This window comes from Mus musculus, chromosome 13 (genome assembly GCF_000001635.26).
Source record: "Mus musculus strain C57BL/6J chromosome 13, GRCm38.p6 C57BL/6J".
In the NCBI taxonomy this organism is placed as follows: Eukaryota; Metazoa; Chordata; class Mammalia; order Rodentia; family Muridae; genus Mus; species Mus musculus.
This window is the reverse complement of record NC_000079.6, coordinates 69,497,375-69,517,262: the sequence shown is the minus strand read 5'-3', so window position 1 is coordinate 69,517,262 and position 19,888 is coordinate 69,497,375. Positions and strand designations below refer to the sequence as shown.

Below are 19,888 nucleotides of genomic sequence, written 5' to 3'. Positions count from 1 at the left end.
TTGAGCTATGCATGAGATTTTTGTAAGCTAGCCTCAGTGTTCTGTTGTGACCGGGCCAGTTATTTAATTTTTCTTTTTGTCTTTGAAACCTGCTGCTCTGAGGCTTTAAACTCTGCTGTTCTCATCTTGAGCTCCTCCCCTCTGGACCTAGTGGACAGCCAGCAGGACCTCCTGTGGATTTGTATGTCTTTCCTGTCTCAGGCTGTGTGTTACCTATCATGAGGTATGCAGTGAGCTGCCTGTGTGACTCAGGATGTCTTGGCTAGGGCTTGAACCTTTGGCTGGGTACTGTGCTGCACTGCAGTTCATTGAAAAATGTCTGTCGTGAGTGTAGCTTTCCGACTGGCATTGTTTTGAATGCATCTTTAAAGGTTAGTTATAAATACATTAATGCTTGGGACTGACAAGAATTCATCTGTGGAACTATACCATCCTGTGAGATTTTATTTCATTATATATGTTCACAGAAAAGAAACAGGGAGGGTAGGGTGGGCTGGAAAGACCCTCAGCAATTAAGAGCACTGCGTGTGCTTTCAGAGGACTTGGGGTTGGTTCCCAGTACTCACGTGGGAGGGACCTCTCTACTGTGCATAACTGGTTCCAAGGGATCTGATACCCTCTTATGGCCTCTGAGGGCACTCTGTGTGCAAATGGTATGCAGACATACGTGCAGGCAAAACTCCCATACACTTACAGTAGATACTAATAAATAAGCTGGACTTAAATTTTCATTTTATGTGTATGAATATTTGGTATATATCAGTGTAATGTGTGTGCTATGCCTTCAGAATCCAGAAGAGGGCATTAGATCCTTTAGAACTAGTCTTACAAAGGCTTTTGAGCCACATTATGGCTGCTGGGAATTGAACCTGGGTCCTCTGGAAGACCCCAGAGGAGCAAGTACTTCTAATAACAGAGACATCACTCCAGTCCCAGAAGCTGGGTTCTGAGTGGCTCCAATATAATTTGAACTATAGCAAAAGGTAGAATTCTGTTTAATTGTAACTCTCCTTCTTCTTCTTCTTCTTCTTCTTCTTCTTCTTCTTCTTCTTCTTCTTCTTCTTCTTCTTCTTCTTCTCCTCCTCCTCCTCCTCCTCCTCCTCCTCCTCCTCCTCCTCCTCCTCCTCCTCCTCCTCTTCTTCCTTCTTCTTCTTCTTTCTTCTTCTTTCTTCTTCTTCTTCTTTTCTTTTTTTGGTTTTTTGAGACAGGGTTTCTCTGTATAGCCCTGGCTGTCCTGGAACTCACTTTGTAGACCAGGCAGGCCTCAAACTCAGAAATCCGCCTGCCTCTGCCTTCCAAGTGCTGGGATTAAAGGCATGCGCCACCACGCCCAGCTTCCTTTTTCTCTTTTTTCCACAGACTTCATGAGGAGATAATCGACTTTTATAACTTCATGTCCCCTTGTCCTGAAGAAGCAGCCATGAGAAGGGAGGTGGTGAAACGGATCGAAACTGTGGTGAAAGACCTCTGGCCCACAGCTGATGTGAGTATCTTGTTCACGTACCAGTCCATGAGGTTGTGTCAGCTTTATCCACATGTGCCCACGCTTCCTATTCCCACAGTAGAGCAGCTCCCCAGGCCTAGTCCCGGGAGCATCGCCTGGGAGGGAACGGCTTAGACGAGCACTCTCCCCTCTACTGCGTCTAGCCCTGGTGTAGTCCAGCCTCTGGTTAGCCTGTGAAACCCATAAATAGGAATATTTATATTCTTATGGTCCTTCATTCCCCTCCTCTTTCATTCTTGTTTAAAAATTGCGTTAAGGTTAGAAATCTCCCTCCTGCTCCACCCACACTTGCAGTCACTGCAGTTCACAGCATGGAACATGTTTGCGTCATTAGAAATTGCAAGTGGCAGCAGAGCATGGTGGCACATGCCTTTCATCCCAGCCCTCAGGCAGCAAAGGCTGGAAGTTTGAGGCTCAAGTGGGCTACGTAGGGAAACTCTGTCTTAAAACATAACAGAATACAAGTGTTCCTGGTGTAGCACTCACATGAATGAGTGTGTGTCTGTGGAAATGAGGTACTTGCCTATTTGTAGTCCTTGGTGCAGGCAGCCTGTGGTATGTCAGCTGACCAGGGAGCTAACCGCCTGGCCTGGATTTTGATGTAAATAAATGTACAAAGAGTTTTCTAGTTTGTTGCACCATTTCATCTGCTTCTTCCCCTAATGTCCAAGCTGGTTTTGTTTGTCCTCGTGTTTTTCAAGGCATGGTGGGGGTCTGCTGGCTTGAACTCTGGGACTTCTCTTTCAGGTGCAGATATTTGGCAGCTTTAGTACAGGCCTCTATCTTCCAACAAGGTGAGTGTCAAGGCTGACGGCACACTTGGGTGTTGGCTTATGGAGTGGCAGTGTCTTTGCTTCTAAGGCTTGAATAGCCAGCTAAGGGGAAGGATTGTGGAACACAGGGGAAATAGGCAGAAAGTTGCATTTATTAGTTTAGTATTAAGGCAGGAGATTGCTTGCTTGGCATTTTTCTTCTTGCATTTAATTTCTTTCTTTTTTTTTGGGGGGGGGTATATTTGGATAATAGTTTATTGGTTAAAAGAATATATTTCCACAAAGATTTTTTTGATTTGTTTACAGAGCTACCCATATTTTATAGAATACCTGAAGAAGCTGGAAAGCTGTTCAGATTTCATGTGCTAAAAAAAGAATATTCTTAATTAAATTGTAAGAAAAACACTAAAATACACAGGACAAATAAGCCTCAAGAGAAAATATGGCTGAACAAAAATAATCAGCAACTACATCACTTTATAACACAGGAATTATAATGAAATGAAGTTCTCTCTGGACGACTCCAGCTATACATGAAATGAAAAGTATTTTCAACATACATCCAATTTCCAAAGTACAACATAATGAAACATTTAAAACTTCAGTGTATTTTGATTAGTTCTTAAAGCCCCTTCCCCCAAACATTTTGGCACCAAACAAACTTTTGCTACAAATGGGGATTTTTTTCCTTTGAGATTTCCTGCATGACCAGTGTTGATAAAATAAGGAAAGGGGAAAGGCTGATTGACAAGAACAGCTACATAAACTATTAGAAGACCATTCCTAATCGAGAAATGAATTGGTACTAACCACTGTGTGCATACACTTAGATCAATGCCTGTCAGAGCCTTACAACAACGAATGGCAGTCTTAATCAACACAGAGGGATCTTTTTCTGGGTTTGGTCCATCCAGCGAAGGAGACCAGTGGCCTCCAATGGCCATGGCTTCATCCTTGCCTTTCATTCCCACTAGAAACTAATTCAAACCAAAGAATCATTTATATATATATAACACAGCCCATCAAATTATAATAGATACTTAGAAAATTAGGAAGGTACAAACCTTCCCAATACTACTTTTACTACCTCTGATATCTGTCAGTCAAGGACGAGTTCAGTTCAGCATTTAATTTCTTAAGCACAGAAATGTTGGGTGTCAGACAGAAAATGGATGGGAACTGCCTTGGTCTCCTGCTGCCATAGAACAGGACCCCGGGTTGGCTGAACTGTAAACTGTAGAAGCTTCGTTAGCTCTCAGTTCTGGGGACCGAGAAGTCTTAAGATTCAGAGGCTTATCTGGGTCTAACTCACCCCGTAGCAGAGGTCTTGATCCATTTAGAAAACATTGCCCCAGAGCCTACTCACCTCAGGAAGGAGAAAGGCCTGACCTGTTGGTTGGGGGGGCCACATTTCAGTGGGAGTCTTTGGGGTTTTGATAGTGAATAGAAAATGTTAGCGAACCTTCAAGCACACTTCTGTTAGAACAGTATTTTATGAAGCTCTTTATGTAGAAGTGTCAGATTTACATCCTAAAATTGTCTTCTGGGTTCATATTGTCATATATATAATGTATAGGTGGTTTTTGTTGTACATGCTGGTTAGCATTTGGAACTAGCCTGCTAGTATAGCATTTGGCTGTGATGTCAGGACTTAGGAACTGACATGGGCAAAGGCTCTGGAAGCCAAGTAGATTAAAAGTCTTCAGGGATCTCCAGACCTTGAAGCAAGAGCCAGTGACGATAGAATAGACTGCTGAAAACAGTTTATCCTGTCACCTGTTGGTTCCTGGGACTCTGAGGCCCTTTTCACTCTGGCTTTATATACTTAGATGACTCAAGAGCTGCATTCAGGGCTCATGGCTTAGGTACTTAGGGGACCTTGTTGATAAGAGGCAACATGCTGTGGTGCTGGCCTTCCCATGGGAGGCCACCTGGTGAGGTTTGTTGTGACTGACACAGTTTCTCTTCTGTCCAGTGACATAGACCTGGTTGTCTTTGGAAAGTGGGAACGCCCTCCATTACAGTTGTTGGAACAAGCCCTCCGGAAGCACAACGTGGCTGAGCCGTGCTCCATCAAAGTTCTTGACAAAGCTACAGTGAGTATTGGGGGACAGATACCTTCACCTGAAGTCCCCACATGGGGTCAGTGTCCTCTGGTTTTCTTACAGTGGTTACTGGTTATATTTTGATTGTCCTCTTGTGGTATAACCATACCAGTGACCATCTTCATGATTTACCAGCTGAGAACCTGTTTGGTGATAAGTGGATTTGTTCTCATTGTGAGATCTTAGATTTTCACTCTTGGCCTTAAAAGACTTGTGTCTGTCTGTGTCTGTAGAGTAAAGCAAGGCAGAGGATCACTACGGAGGAACTAGCACTCCACCTGCTGTTGTCCTGGTTTGCAGCTTAGAGATCTGTGTGGCAGTGGTGTGTGTGTGTGTGTGTGTGTGTGTGTGTGTGTGTGTGTGTGTGTGTAAGACCGCACACTAACTTACGCTGAAGGAGGAAAACCTGGAGTTCCCTTTGTTGCTCAGCCCTGTGTCTTCTTAGGAAAGGCACTGTCTCAGGGGAAACTGAAAGATAAGATTGCTTCTAAGAAGTTCCTGGGACGATTCATTGAAATGGTTTATGTTAGACAGCTTATGATCTCAGTCTGTGGCCCTGGTATGCACCAGACACCAGCTCTGCTGCCATGGACTGGTGTTTCAGTTTTGAGTTGGTGTGTTACCTCGTCTGTAGGGTTTTTGGGGAAAGTGTGAGTTTCAATCCAGTGGCTGCAAGCTTTGTTGGTACTTTTGCCTGGGGTGGGTGAGTGTTTAGATGGAAGCATGCCCACTGTGGATTGGATCTTCACAAAGTGTCTAGACTGTCCCTTCCCAGTGGTTGTCCCTCCAGGCCTGGCTACCATACTGCCTTTTATTTTATTCACCGGAACTCTGCTTAGTCATGAACCTTGGGTAAGATGCAGAAGGCCATGTTGTACTCAGTCAGTCCTCCAACTCACCGGCAGGCACATGAGGAAACACCCACAATGAATAGCAAGGGAAAGGCTTTGAGCTCCTTTAAACACAGTGGGCAGAGGTGACACCTTGCTATGACCAGGGTCCTGCTGTGGTCCAGGGTCCTGTTGTGATCCAGGGAAGGTCCTGCTGTGATCCAGGGAAGGTCCTGCTGTGGTCTGGGGTCCTGCTGTGGCCCCATCTGTGCCATGGTTGTTCTTTTTGTCTTTAATTCTTCATCCAGGGAGAAATCCAGCTGTCTTAGGCACTCTGACCACTCAGTCTTGCACAGTTAGTGAAGTGAGGCCCTTTGACAATGTGGAGGCAATGGGGACTTGCTGTTGGTGGTGGTATTCAGATGTAGGAGAGCTTATGGGTGGCCTGAGGTTCCTGAGTTGTTGAACTTTTCAAGATCCAGACAGAGCATTTGAGGATTGTTGGGTATAACTGCTTAGTCCTCCCAGACTCCCTGCTCCAGCATGTTGAAAAATATATACCTCAATTACTTGAAGGCATCCCATCCTGGCTGGTGTGTGTGTGTGTGTGTGTGTGTGTGTGTGTGTGTGTGTGTGTGTGTGTGTGTGTGTGTGTGTGTGTGCGCTCTTCTCTTCTCTTCTCTTCTCTTCTCTTCTCTTCTCTTCTCTTCTCTTCTCTTCTCTTCTCTTCTCTTCTCTTCTCTTCTCTTCTCTTCTCTTCTCTTCTCTTCTCTTCTCTTCTCTTCTCTTCTCTTCTCTTCTCTTCTCTTCTCTTCTCTTCTCTTCTCTTCTCTTCTCTTCTCTTCTCTTCTCTTCTCTTCTCTTCTCTTCTCTTCTTCTCTTCCTCTCCCTCCTGCTCGTCCTGTGATGATAACCATGGATCTGGATCTTGAAGTGCAAGGGCTTTGTGCTGCTGTGTATTTCTCAGTGTCTGGTCTAACAGAGCAGCTGTGGTGCTCTCACCCTTGGGTGTGTAGTGTGACTTTGTAGGGTGCATGTGCAGGTCAGGCCTCTCACCTGAGTCCTCTCTCAGGCTCCCATTCCCCTCTTGCTGTCCCACTTCAGAGTTGGCCTGTAGGAGATGGTAGAGTGGGAGTCCTGCTAGGAGAAGACAGGTCATGGACGTTGTGTGGAGCTTCATGACCACTGATTTTAACTCCTGACAGAGCCCTTCTCTTTAAAACTGACATCCTTGACCACCAATTCCCTTTTGTGAAGAGAGAACGGTGAGTGACTGTCTGGAGATGTAGATGTCACAGCAGTTTGTCAACTACATCCTCATAGGTGCCCATCATAAAGCTCACAGATCAGGAGACTGAAGTTAAAGTCGACATCAGCTTTAACATGGAGACTGGCGTGCGGGCGGCAGAGTTCATCAAGAATTACATGAAGGTACTGTTGTCTCAGGTGCCCAGTAGGACAGAGGTGTGAGACCTTGTTACTCATTTTTCTCATGAATGTTAAAAACCTTAGGATGGGTCATGGGTAGCAATACAGACAGTGCAATTTCCAGGTTCTGTCATGGGGTCTGTGGGGGCACTCAGGAAGTGTGTAGTTGCTTTCTGATTGGCTTTGAGTGACTGCTTCTTTTAGAGCACTCTGGGGAAATGTTCTGTGTTAGTGCACAGCCTCGCTCCTGCTCCCGGCTTTGTGCTACTCTCCCAACCTACTTTCTCACTTGCCAGACTCCGTCTAGGTTGGCTTAGTTTAGAGGCCTCAGTGCTTGTGAATGTGAGAGTGGCTGGTGCCTGAGCTGCTGCTTTCTGGAGCTTTGAGTGTTGGCACTCAGGCCACACAGCCAAGCCTGTGGTCTCTTTCCTCTGTCAGTTCCCCTTGTCTGTCATTGATCTGCAGGAGCATTTGCCCACTTCCCTCGCTCTCTGTCCCTGCTTTCCCTAGTTCTGTTCAGGGCTGAGCCACCTGCTTACTGAGTGCTGGGATTCTTGTGTCCCACTGATGGGGTCATGGCTTGGGCCTGGGGGTGTGGGGGCAGTACCCTCAGCTAGTGTGAATCCTTAAGCCTAAAATTGGAGTCAAGAGTTTTTGGGGGGAGGGAGCAGGAGAATGGGTGAGGAGTTCTTTTTCTCCCAGGAAGCTTGTCTAGAGTCCCTTCAAAAGTACATCAGCTACGGGGCTGGAGAGAGAGCTCAGAGGTTTTAAGAGTTTTTTCAATTCAATTCCCAGCAACCGCCCAGTAGCTTATAGCTATCTATAATGAGATCTAGTGCCCTCTTCTGGCCTGCAGGTGTACATGCAGGCATAATTAAAACAATAACAAAAAAAATATCAGCTGACCTGTATGCCTCTTCTTGGGTTTCAGAAGTACTCGCTACTGCCATACTTGATTTTAGTGCTGAAACAGTTCCTGCTGCAGAGGGACCTGAATGAGGTCTTCACAGGCGGGATCAGCTCCTACAGCCTCATCCTAATGGCCATCAGCTTTCTGCAGGTGAGCGGCCTCCGCACTGTGCTCTCCTCACCCTCACTGGGCTGAGGAGGCGCCCTTTTCTGCTTCTCCTCACAATGCTTTCTTGGTCAGCCCCCGTCCTGTAGGTTGATTCTGTGGGTGTAGGTTTCAGACCCTGGGTGATGCCTGCCTGTGCTTCAGGAAGCTCCAACTTTTACTATACTGAGAACTGTGGATTGTCAGTTTGGAGCAGGAGAGCAAGAATTGGTTTATTCCTATATAAATCATAAAAAGCCTTTTCCACTGGCGCTTATCTGTAAATTACTCCCAAATACCCTGAGAGTAAAGGGTAGTTACCAACATGGGGATGAGATGGAGACATTTCCTTTTGTGTTTTTGAGATAAAGTCACTCTAGTCCTGGATGACCTAGAACTCATGTGCAGCCCAGCCTGGCTTTGGACCCATGGCAGTCCTCTTGACTCAGTTTCCCTGGCACTGAGACTGCACATGTGAGCCACTCTGCCTGGCAAGCCCTCTGTGATTATTGGTCTTAAATTCGGTGTCATCTCTGCTTTGCGAGTAGAGCACTAGGAGCTGCCCTGTCAGCAGCTGGCCTCCCAAGCAAGGCGCTCCTCTCCTTGCTGGTTGGTTGGTTGGTGATGTTGAGCCAGAACCTCTTACATACTGACCTGGAATTCACTTTGTAGCCCAGGCTGGCCTTGAACTAGTAGCAAGTCTTCTGTCTTAGGCTCCTGAGCACTGAGATTATAGATGTGAGCTCTTACACCTGCTAACTCATATACAAAATAGCACCTGTGTTAAAGTTTTATTGCATTTCTATTGGCTTGAGAAAACATTTGCCTGTGTGTGTTAGTCACCTGAGTGTATGTCCCCATGTATATCACTGAGAGTGTATGTATGTCCCCATGTATATCACTGAGAGTGTATGTATGTCCCCATGTATATCACTGAGAGTGTATGTATGTCCCCATGTATATCACTGAGAGTGTATGTATGTCCCCATGTATATCACTGAGAGTGTATGTCCCCATGTATATCACTGAGAGTGTATGTATGTCCCCATGTATATCACTGAGAGTGTATACATGTCCCCACGTATATCACTGAGAGTGTACGTATGTCCCCATGGCTGCCCAAGTCTCTTTCCCCACGTATATCACTGGTTCTCCTTTGTGAGTGCTTGCTGAGGGTTTGTTATTCCCAATGACACTGCTAGCCTGCAAGTCAGACTGTAGCTCGGACTGTGGTGAGCTTTGATGCAGACGTGTTGCCCCTGAAGCATTAGTCCCCAGGTGTGACAGCGGAGAGGCTTACAGTGCTGAGCCATCACAGTGGGTGACATTACTGTTAGCGACATGGCCTCTGTTTATATCTTGAGTACCCCTGATTTGAGGTAATGTGTTTGGATATCTTGTCAGGACAGGTGACGTTACCTTGAGTGGGGTTTCCCAAGGCTTCCTGGTGTGCTGTTACTAGGATCCTTCTGGCTGTCAGACCTCACAGAGCTATATAGATGGGATAGCCCTCCTTCTGTGCCTGTGTTGGAGACCACCCACCTGAGGCTGGACCTGGTGTAGCATTCTGCTTATCTCACTGCTGCTGCCTGAGGGAAGAAGGCCAGGCCCTGTACTGGGCTGCCTTGAGTATTTGATTTGGCTCAAAAGCAAGGACATAAAGGCTTGGCAAGAGGACTGCCCTGTTATGTAGAGGAGGGAAGAACTCTGACATTATGAGGGATTATTCCTGGAAGGCCACATTCATGCTTCAGCCCTGTGCTACCAGGACTTGGACACTAGGGAGGCTTGACCGTCACCATCTAGAATTGTGCAAAGGACAAGTTCTCTGTGTGACCATGGAAGCGATGAGCCACACGCTACTCTTGGATGCTGAGAGTAACTGGCATGCCCACACTCATTCTGTAGTGGGCAGCTCAGGTCTATAAAGTTGCTGGCACCTGGGAGTTAGTTATCAGGGACCGTGGGCAAGCGTCACAGAGAGGCTGTGGCTTGCTAGAACAAAGTGTGCAGGTGAAATAGCCTGACAGTGATGTGTGAAAGCTGGAAGTGAGTTCCCAGGCAGAGTTAGCTCTGTCCACTCACATCCTGGTCCAATGATTGTGATACTGTTCAGTCTCATCCTGCTCCCTCCTGGTAGCATGTCAGGATGATGACATTGATGTGAACCATGCAGCCACCATCCAGATGACAATGTGGAAAACTTACCATTGCAGCATGAGGGTAACTAGATGTGTGTGCTTGGATGTCGTGGTCTGAATGGATGTTGAGATGTGTTCTTTCTTTCAAGCCTCCCACCAACAGAGGCTGTCCATTGTCTTGTGTTTTCTCAGGTGCTATCGAGTGGGGACCCCTCAGTGGGTTCCTGGAGAGCTGCTAGGTGAGTGTTGTTGGAGTGTAGCTTGAATTCATATGCTGGTGGCTCTCTTGCTTTTACAGTTACATCCAAGAATCGATGCCCGGAGAGCTGATGAAAACCTGGGAATGCTTCTTGTAGAATTTTTTGAACTTTATGGAAGAAATTTTAATTACTTAAAAACTGGTATTAGAATAAAAGAAGGAGGTGCCTATATCGCCAAAGAAGAGATCATGAAAGCCATGACCAGTGGGTACCGACCATCGATGCTGTGCATTGAGGACCCCTTACTGCCTGGTGAGCTTGCCCCTCTGGCTGGAAGCACAGTGCTGGCTTATCTCTACCAGCAGAACTCAGTGGGAACACTTTCAGGTTTCTAACGAGTTTACTGCACTTTAAAATGTTTACATTCTGGAAATATCATAACTAGGAAAGGCTAATCAGGGAATCCTCACAGGAAACATTCACTTCAGGAAGGAAGCATGGGCCAGGAAGTGAAGAATGGGGACTCCTGCAGGTGATTCTCCTGGCTTTCCTATGTCACTGCAAATGTTGCTCTTGCAGTATGTGGTGGCTGAGCTAGGACTCCAAGCCCCACTCCATTGGCACGTGTAAGGGTGCTTATCTCACCCACCGTGGTAACACTTGGTCTTTAAGTCCTTGCCAATCTGATAACTGCTGCACATTCTTATTTAGTTATAGTCCTTCCTGGTGCTTGCTCTTCAACTCTGCATATGCCTGTTGAGCCTGTCTTGGGTGATAGGCTAAGTGCATGATGGGATCAGGGCAGGCTGTGACAACAGGACGACGGGAGGCTGCAAACGCCTTGGCTTTGTTCTTCTTTCGTGGAACTGTGCGCTGCGCTGCAGCCATGGTCTCCTGAGCTGGCCACGTTGGTGTTCTGTGCTAGGGGAGCCTTGTCCACATGACTCTCAGATCCCAGCTTGTGCTTTCATTTGTATTCAGTCGCTTATTATTCTGCTCCTATTCCTTATTTATTTACTATCCTCATTTTTTTAAATAATGTTTTTATTAAATATTTTCTTTATTTACATTTCAAATGTTATCCCCTTTCCTGGTTTCCCCTCCGAAAACCCCCTATCCTCATCCCCACTTCCCCCTGCTCACCAACCCACCCACTCCCACTTCCCTGTCCTGTTATTCCCCTATACTGGGCCTTCGAGCCTTCACAAGACCAAGAGGCCTCTCCTCTCATTGATGTCCTACAAGGCCATCCTCTGCTACATATGTGGCTGGAGCCATGGGTCCCTCCATGTGTACTAGCTGGTTGGTGGTTTAGTCCCTGGGAGCTCTGGGGGGTTCTGGTTGGTTGATATTATTATTCCTTCTATGGGGCTGCAAACCTCTTCAGCTCCTTCAGTCCATTCTCTAGCTTCTCCATTGGGGACTCTGTGCAGTGGTTGGCTGTGAGCATTCACTTCTGTATTTGTCAGGTTCTGGCAGAGCCTCTCAGGAGACAGCTATATCAGGCTCCAGTCAGCAAACACTTGTTGGCATCCACAATAGTGTCTGGGTTTGTTGTCTGTATTTGGGATAGATCCCCAGGTGGGACAGTCTCTGGATGGCCTTTCTTTCAGTTTCTGCTCTATACTTTGTCTCCGTATCTCCTCCCATGGATATTTTCTTCCCCCTACTGTCCTCAAATTTAATGATTATTTTTAAACTGTTCGTTCTAGGGTGAGACTAATTTCTTTAAAAATCTTTTGAAAGGAAAATAGACAATTCTAGTGAGCTGTCTTCAAGTGGCTAACGGATCCCATAAATGGGGAGGTGGGGTTTTCGTGGAAACGTCCTGACAGTGTGTCATCTACTTGAGTGTCCCATGTCTTCAGGTTCTATTTCAGTGTGCCTGCATTACTCCTGGACTGTAGCTGTGTCTAGGAAGATGAAATTCCCATATCCTCCCTAAAATCCCATACTTGAGATGACTGAGCAGTGAATCTATGTAGGAGTTACAGTTCCTCTTGATGCTAGTGGTAGCTTCATTTGCTTTGCTCTGTGAGTTTGTAATACAGCATTCTTCCCTTAAAGGGCTTCCTTCCAGTTCTGATACTCTGTTCAGTGTGAGCGACCCCGTTACACTGTGTGCCACTCAGGGCTTATCATGACATTGATCATGCCAAGTCCACACTGCTGGTTGGTGTGTTGGATATTCTGGATTTCCTTGTGGTGTGGGCTTCCCTTTTTTTTTCTTTTTCCCTTTTCTGCTACCTGGGGTCTTAGCAGACTCTGTGAACTGTCAGACACTTGTGGCTGCCCCCTTTCCATTGTTAGGAATAGACTGGTCACAGAGTCTGAAGCACTGAACCTGTGTGCAATTATATACCATGCACTTGCAGCAGCTCGCTCGGGTCTGTGTTTACATGCCTGTTGCTTGAGCTGCTGTAGTTGGGAGGCATTTGGTGGTGAGCCCCTATTCACAGTACCTTGTATGAGAGACAGGTGCCTTTGTGTTGCAGGAAATGATGTTGGACGGAGTTCCTATGGGGCCATGCAGGTGAAGCAGGTGTTTGACTACGCTTACATTGTGCTCAGCCACGCTGTGTCACCGCTCGCCAGGTCTTACCCCAACAGGGATTCTGAAAGGTAATGGGTCTTGTGCCTGGGTTCTAGGCTCCTCTTTCCTGTAGAGTAGCAGGTGTACTTTTTCATGTGCTTCTGTGGCATGGATGGATACACTGTCATACTTGAGTGGACCTTGAGGAAAGCTTTTTTGGGGGCAACAAGATGGCTTTTGGGTAGCCCGTGGCCTAGGACAGCATTTCTTAGTGGGGTGGTATTGTACTTGGGACATTCTGTATTAGAGCAGATTCCTGACTTTGAAAACCTCGGTTGGTGCCTGTCCAGCAGCTGTCAGGTGTGCTTGCTTAGGTTGTGAGTGGGTTCAGATCTGAACACACTGCTCTGCCTCTACAGCTGTTTAGCCGTCCTTCACTTTACAGTTGAGGATAGTCTACAGTGTCTCCTTTAGTGGTTGTCAGGCATATTTATTTCCAGTTCAGCTTAGCTGCTATAGTATGTGCACATGGGGAGCAGGAGGAGACAAGAGTGGAAGGGGAGAAATGGGCTGAACAGACTGCTGTCAGCAGTGTGTGAATGTCTGTTCCAGAGCTGGCTGCCTCAGGAAACTGTTAGGAATGGGCCTGGCTTTCCATGATTGTCCACACACAGTGTTGCAGGCCAGCCCCTAGCCTGTAATGGGCGCCTGGGTATCTCTCCACACCTGTGCAGTGGAAACAAAGTGTCAGGACTTCATGGCTACCGCTTAAACTGGATTGAAGCCATCATTTGTAGACAGATCTTGGTTAAGGACTTCTACATAGTGAACCTACCTTTATCTGTACCGTGATCTCATGGTACTATGAATGTAAACATGTCAGACCTCATGCTCTCTCCTGTCTTTAATGAGCCTCACATCTGACACCTAGTGCTTATGTCCAACCCTGTTCTCTGCAGTACTTTAGGAAGAATCATCAAAGTCACCCAGGAAGTGATCGACTACCGGAGGTGGATCAAAGAAAAGTGGGGTAGCAGAATCCTCCCGTCTCCAGACCTTGGTGAGAGACTGACAGTGTGAGGCGTGGCCTCTCACCATAGCACAGAAGCATCTCTGCCCTCTTGTAGGGTTGGCCAAGCTGTGAAAGTAGTTCCTTTTCTACTTTTTCTGATAGGCTATCCGTTCTGTAAGCTCTGGACCCTATAGAAATACAGTCGTAGCTGCAGTAAACGAAGGGAAGGAGCAGATGGAAGTGGTTGCTAATGTTGCATTTGATTAAACGAAGGTATACTCCAACACAGTGGCAAGAAATCACTGAGATGCAGATAGGTTTTGTTCCAAATCTTAGAAATCCAGTATGTATTTGTTTCAGAATTCTACATTCTACATTGACATTGGACATATTTGTTTTATGTTTATAGTTTATGACAGCTACAGGTTAAGACTTACACAGCACTGGACAAATTATAGTGTTTTCTGGTGACTAGTTTGATTCACATTTAAAATTAGATTAACTCAGATACAAGGTTTGGTTTGTTAACATTCAGAGTTCAGCAGCCTTGTGCTTCGAGCACATTGTACTAATCACTAACCTGGACTTTGCTTTCCTGCCCCAGACAACAGGATTAAGATAAAGGAGAGAATTACCACGTGCAATGGGGAGCAGATGCAGAGCCGGGAGCCCAGCTCCCCTTACACCCAGCGCCTGACTCTGTCCCTGTCCAGTCCCCAGCTGCTGTCTTCAGGCTCTTCTGCTTCTTCTGTGTCCTCACTTTCTGGAAGTGACATTGTGAGTGGGCTTTTGCTCTTGACTCGTCCTTCTCATGGGGTGGGGTGGCCACTGTCCTTGTTATCTGTAGCAGGGAGTTCAAGACCTATTCCTCCTCCATCTCAGTCCCTTGCTGGGGTGTGAGGATGTGTGTGTGTGTGAGAGATGTATGTGTGTGTGTGAGATGTATTTGTGTGGATATCTATGGAGTATATGTGAGGTACGTGTGGGTGGGAGGTTGGGGTGTGTGTGTGTGGTGTCGTGTCTGTCTTTGTTGGGTGTTCTTTGACATAGGCTTTAAGAACCCCTGGCTGTGTTGCTCCGATGACCCATCAATAGCACTCAGCCAAACTTTGGACTTTGAGTGGTTTTTTTTGAGAAATGGTTTAGAGATTTACCGGTTAGGTCCATGTGCCTCATCTGCATTTTCTGCAGCCTAGTCTTTCTCGTGCTGCAGTGACTGAGGAAGGATAGGTTTGCTGTAATGGCCTTTCCTAGCTTCCTCCTTAAAGGCGCCTGGCTCACACTTCAGCTGCGCTGTGCTTATGACTCTCCTTGTCTCTGTGCTGCGCTCTAGGACTCCGACACACCGCCCTGCACCACACCCAGTGTTTATCAGTTCAGCCTGCAAGCACCCACTACCCTGATGGCCAGCCTGCCCACAGCCTTGCCAATGCCCAGCAGCAAACCCCAGCCTGCTGCTTCCAGAACGTTGATCATGACAACAAACAACCAGGTACAGGCTTCCTCCCCGGGGACGGCATCCGGGCCAAGCAGGACCCTAGATCAGCGTTCTTGTGGACGACTGGGTCTAGTGCTGTCTCCCGGCAGTCATCGTGCTTTGGTGGCTGCAGTTGTTACTCAGCCTGTTGTGTAACGCAGTCTCTGACCTGGAGTCTGATGTTGTTCTGGAGCACTGGATGCCTCTGACAGGTGCTCTCTCAGTGCCGCTTTGCATGCAGTAGTGTCCAGGGCACGCACTGCTGGCTGCGTAGACACTTGCTCTCTCTCTCCAGAAACTCAGTGTCAGCATGGGCTTAGACTCTCTGTTAGTCAGTCAGTACTCGGGACTTCTCTTTTTAAATTTTATATAAAGTGAATCAAAAGAAAAGTATAGAAATTCAGTATTGTGTTGGGTTTGTACAAACTCAGTGCATTATTAACTGGGAAGGAGAAGCAGCATTTGACGTGGGAGTTGAGTGGGAAACAGAACAGAAGCATGTAGATGGCTTTCCTGGAGTCCTTTGGCCCTGCTGAGATCCATTCCCACACAGCTGCTTTGAAGCTGAGCTCTACGAAAGCATGTGACTCTGATGTTGGTGAGCGTTGGACACCCTTCCCCCAGTGTAGCCCAGACTACAGACCTCAACGAGTGCACGCGAGGAACTTTCCAAGGCAGTTGTTGAAGCTATTAAATTCTACCCCACTTCAACTTGACTGTCAGCTTCCGGAAAGGACACTGCCCACCCTTCCACTCTGGAGGCCTCTTTGTCACTCGCCAGGACAGTGTCTTGGAGAGCCCGATGCAGGGCCAGCTTCAGTTTCCTGCCGGAGGTGTTTTGGACCTGTGGTGTCTAAGAAAGTATAGGTGTGGATCCCAGTTGGTTGTCACAGTTGTATGATTATCCTGTGTGAGTGTGAGTCAGGCTGAGCTTGAAACCAAAGTTTGCTGTAATGGCCTGGAGCAGAGTGCTGGCATCCGATTCTCCACCATGTGCTTTCTACAGAGGTAGCCAGGCTGCTGCCTCTCCCAGCAGCTGCTATCCCCCTATGGAGCTCTGCTGTCAAAGGTTAGCTCCTACTGTAGCAAGTCTCTCTGCAAGTGCTGGGTAAAGCAGCGATACCTGCAGTGTCAGGCTGAGAGTGGCACTTACCAGCTTTCTTTTGCTTTGGGTGGGACAGATAATGCGGTGGCCAGAAAGAGCCGCCCTCTTTGACTCTTCTTGTGTTCCTCTGTTCCTCTGGGGTCTGAGGGTTGTTCACTTTGGGGCTCATTCTAGGGACTAAAGTGACAGTTGCTGTTTTGGTGGCTCTAATTGTTTTGAATTTGGTTTGATCTTTGGAGAATGTTAGATTTTATGACCTAGTGACTGTTATAACTTGGTATTGTAATTGCTATTTGAGAAGATGAGATGATTGTAATTCCAAGGCCACAGTGTCCTTAGGTCACAACAGAAGCTGTGCTCCGTGGGCATGTGTGTGAGTGGATTCGCACAGCCAGCCCCACACTGCTTTCACTTGGTGTGAAGTTTCACTTGTGGGAAGCTCATGTTTCTCTTTTCCTTCTAGACCAGGGTTACTATCCCTCCACCAACCCTCGGAGTCGCCCCTGTTCCTTGCAGACAGGCTGGTGTCGACGGAACCACATCTTTGAAGGCTGTTCACAGTGTAACTTCCCCAGCCATTCCCTCGGCATCCCCCAACCCACTGTCTAGTCCTCATCTGTATCACAAGGTAAGTGTCGTCTGCTGCTGGGCTACTTTACTGCAGCCGCTTGCTCACTCGGGGCCCTGCACCCCTTGGAACTGAATTCCCCTGCATGCTCTCTGGTTGGTGGTTCAGTCTCTGTGAGCCCCCATGGGCCCGGGTTTGTTGACTCTGACCCTGCAGGGACCTTCTCACACCCATGAAGAGGCAGAGCAGATTAAAAGCCTGTAGGCTCTGAGTGGAGCCATAGTCTGTTCAGAGGGAAGGGTTCCCTCAGCTTACTGCACGCCGCAGCAGGGATTATGTGGCTATGGGTTCCTGTTGTACATTGTGTCTTTTCACCTCATGGTCTGTGTGCTGCACTCCAGCCCTGCTTTCTCTCTCTCCAGCAGCACAATGGCATGAAACTGTCCATGAAAGGCTCCCACAACCACACTCAGGGTGGCGGCTACAGCTCTGTGGGCAGTGGAGCTGTGAGGCCTCCTGTAGGCAACCGAGGACATCATCAGTACAACCGCACCGGCTGGAGGAGAAAAAAGCACGCACACACAAGGGACAGCCTGCCCGTGAGTCTCAGCAGATAATGGTCCTGACTGACTGCCCAAAGGCCTCGCTCGGGCACCACAGGGGAGCCGAGACCAGCATCCAGCACCTCCACCGCTGTCTGCCAAGCGCAGCCCAGCACTGGTCACTCTGCATGTTTGTGTGGTGGCCGCATCCATCTTACAGAACAGCTCCTTGTGCTCATCTGTGAAGCCTTACTACATGTGGATGTGCGTCTGCCTGCCTAGAAGTCTTCATCTGTGCCCAGCAGGGCGGCCTAGGAGTGTCAGGGACTGGATGTGCGGCTGTGCAGCCGGGTCAGCTAGGTGGCCATTTGGGGTTCTCATCGTGTCTGTCACAGGCAGAGACGCCAAGCCCTGCTCCGTGTCTTCTGACGGAGTGGGCAGGCTGCTGTTTTACTGCCCTCATGTCTTGTTTGAAAATTTGGGACTGTTTTTCTATGTAAATATTGAAAACTTATGATTTGTGCAATAACTCAGATATTTTTTATTTAATTTCATATTTTCACATAAGTTATATTTAAGGGAGGAGGGAATTTTTTTTAAAACACGCTTAAATCCTTTCCCAATTTGCATTTTCTAAGTTGGGTTCCTCGTGTTGGCTGGTTATCTGATAGCATCCTGACATGAACACCGTGAGGAGGGAGGGGCCTGTGGGCTTTGTTTTTATGTCTTTTCTTTTGGTCAGATGCAGTGAAGGAGCCAAGTCAACTTGATAGTTCTGTGAGGCCAGTGTGTACCTGGCAGCCTGGCTGTCGGCCTTGGGCCTTTGTCCTCTCTGACCACGAGTTCTGACATTTTGGTTTGGGTTTTTAAAAACTAGACACCAAATCCAGCATTTAAAGTGCCAGAAGTAAGAACCTCTAAGAGGAGAAGAGGTTGTCACGTCGTATAAATCGTAAAGAATCGTGACTCTGGGCGTGCTTCGGTCATTAAGTGACGTGGTCTAGAGTCACGGGCCTGGTGAGTATCGTTACAGACAATGGCACCCAGATTTAGGAATGTGGAGAAAGGGATTTTGTTGATTCCATTGAGGAATCTGCATAGGTATGCACTCGTTCTGTTAAGAGCAAATATCTGAAAAGGACCTCCGTTGTCCAGGCACATGGGGGTATTTTAATGTATCACAGGAGAGCACAGCCCCAGTGTGGGCCCAGGAGCGGCTGGTGCCTGGCGTCAGAAGCATACAGGTATACTATGCAAGTGTATTCTGCCACAACCACTGTCTTTGTTACTTTTTTTGAACAAGAATCCATCCATTGCCTGACCCTGATTCTCAAGCACCACGGTTGTCCTGGAGTGCTTGCAGTTGTAGGCCCTCTGACTTCTGCTTCTAAAACGGGGGTCTGGACCTGCTGCACACCACAGGCAGGTTGCTTCTTGTCCACCAGTACAGAGTGTCAAGCCGAGTGCTGTGCCACCTGATTGACATGCAGCAGTGGAAATTCTGAATGGATGTCTGAGTGACATTGGACACCTCGCCAAGGACAAGCTCTGTGTGTCTGGGTCTGCCTCCTGCTGCCGTGGTGAGGCTGTTGACTCTGGGAGGCATTCCAGAGCAGAGGAGCACATGGGTCTGCAGCTCATGAGGATTGGAGTCATCCAGAATATTTAAAATTATTTAAATTGTGAAGCCTGTTGCTAAAGAATATTTATGAACACTGGTCCATAGCCTGTACTAATTTACACATTAGCAATATTGACTGTATCTGCATTAAGGAGCCACCGTGGGGCCGTTCGAGTGACCCGCAGATGTGCGTTTTAAAGTTCTGTCATCCACAGGCACAGGTATGTGTCCGTCTCCGTCATGGTGAACCAGATGAATTGGCCTGGCGACCACTGTGGCCATATGCTACAGTTTACAAAATGATACCATGTTTAAATTTTCTGTGCGGACAACAATGTGGACACTAAAATTAACATATTTTTATGTAAAGTTTTTCTATTCTTTGATCTTTAATAAACTTTAGATGCTAGATACTTTTCCTCTGAAGGGTGGGGTAGTTTCTGCATTAGCTGCTTGCTGGGGTTTTATCCAAGCCCAAGGTCAACCCTGTAGCCAGGGTGGTGATGGGTCATTTTGCCACAACGTGGGGTAGTGCCACTGTGAGTATAGCAGGAGGATTGCACACTGTATTGTGCTGTGTTCTGTACTTAGGTATTCCAGTGGCTGTCACACGTAAAGCTCCCAAGTATGCGGCACTTTCAGCCTGTAAGTGACAGGACATCGGCTGCTAAGTGACAGCCCAGTCAGTGTGTGTGTGGTGGGATATCGTGTCTTATACGTGTCTTGTGAATCAAACACTATCCATGCCAACACAATAGTCTCTGCTCCATTGCCTGGGTCACTCTTAGCGAAGGACCGGTTCATGACCATAGAAGCCTCAGTGAATTCCAAGCAAGGTCAGGAAACCCATAGTAGGCTGTTTTTCTTGGAAGCAAGTGTGTAGAGGCTTGTATTTGTTCTGACCTCAGGAGTGTGAGGCTGACCATGCAGTGCAGACTGTTGGCTGTCTTGGAGAAAGAGCATTGTTTTTATTCTTGACAGTTTACCTACAAGTT

At 47.4% G+C, this 19,888-nt stretch overlaps 1 protein-coding gene across 4 annotated transcripts in view; it reads left to right on the top strand.

Annotated features, from left to right (window-relative positions):
* Tent4a (terminal nucleotidyltransferase 4A) overlaps positions 1–19,311 on the top strand; it is a 36,285-nt gene extending 16,974 nt beyond the window's left edge. The window contains exons 2-13 of one of the 4 annotated variants that reach the window (NM_001169131.1): positions 1,360–1,483; positions 2,252–2,298; positions 4,253–4,373; positions 6,536–6,643; positions 7,572–7,700; positions 10,134–10,347; positions 12,531–12,657; positions 13,528–13,628; positions 14,185–14,357; positions 14,914–15,072; positions 16,626–16,790; positions 17,156–19,304. In NM_001169131.1, the coding sequence (NP_001162602.1) occupies positions 1,394–1,483; positions 2,252–2,298; positions 4,253–4,373; positions 6,536–6,643; positions 7,572–7,700; positions 10,134–10,347; positions 12,531–12,657; positions 13,528–13,628; positions 14,185–14,357; positions 14,914–15,072; positions 16,626–16,790; positions 17,156–17,347 (1,626 nt within the window). In that variant the 5' untranslated portion in view covers positions 1,360–1,393 and the 3' untranslated portion in view covers positions 17,348–19,304. Of the gene's footprint in view, positions 1–1,359; positions 1,484–2,251; positions 2,299–4,252; positions 4,374–6,535; positions 6,644–7,571; positions 7,701–10,133; positions 10,348–12,530; positions 12,658–13,527; positions 13,629–14,184; positions 14,358–14,913; positions 15,073–16,625; positions 16,791–17,152 lie in introns of all 4 variants that reach the window. The other 3 variants (NM_198600.2, XM_030247220.1, XM_006517187.1) reach the window with 3 other exon arrangements.
* The last annotated feature ends 577 nt before the right edge of the window (positions 19,312–19,888 follow it).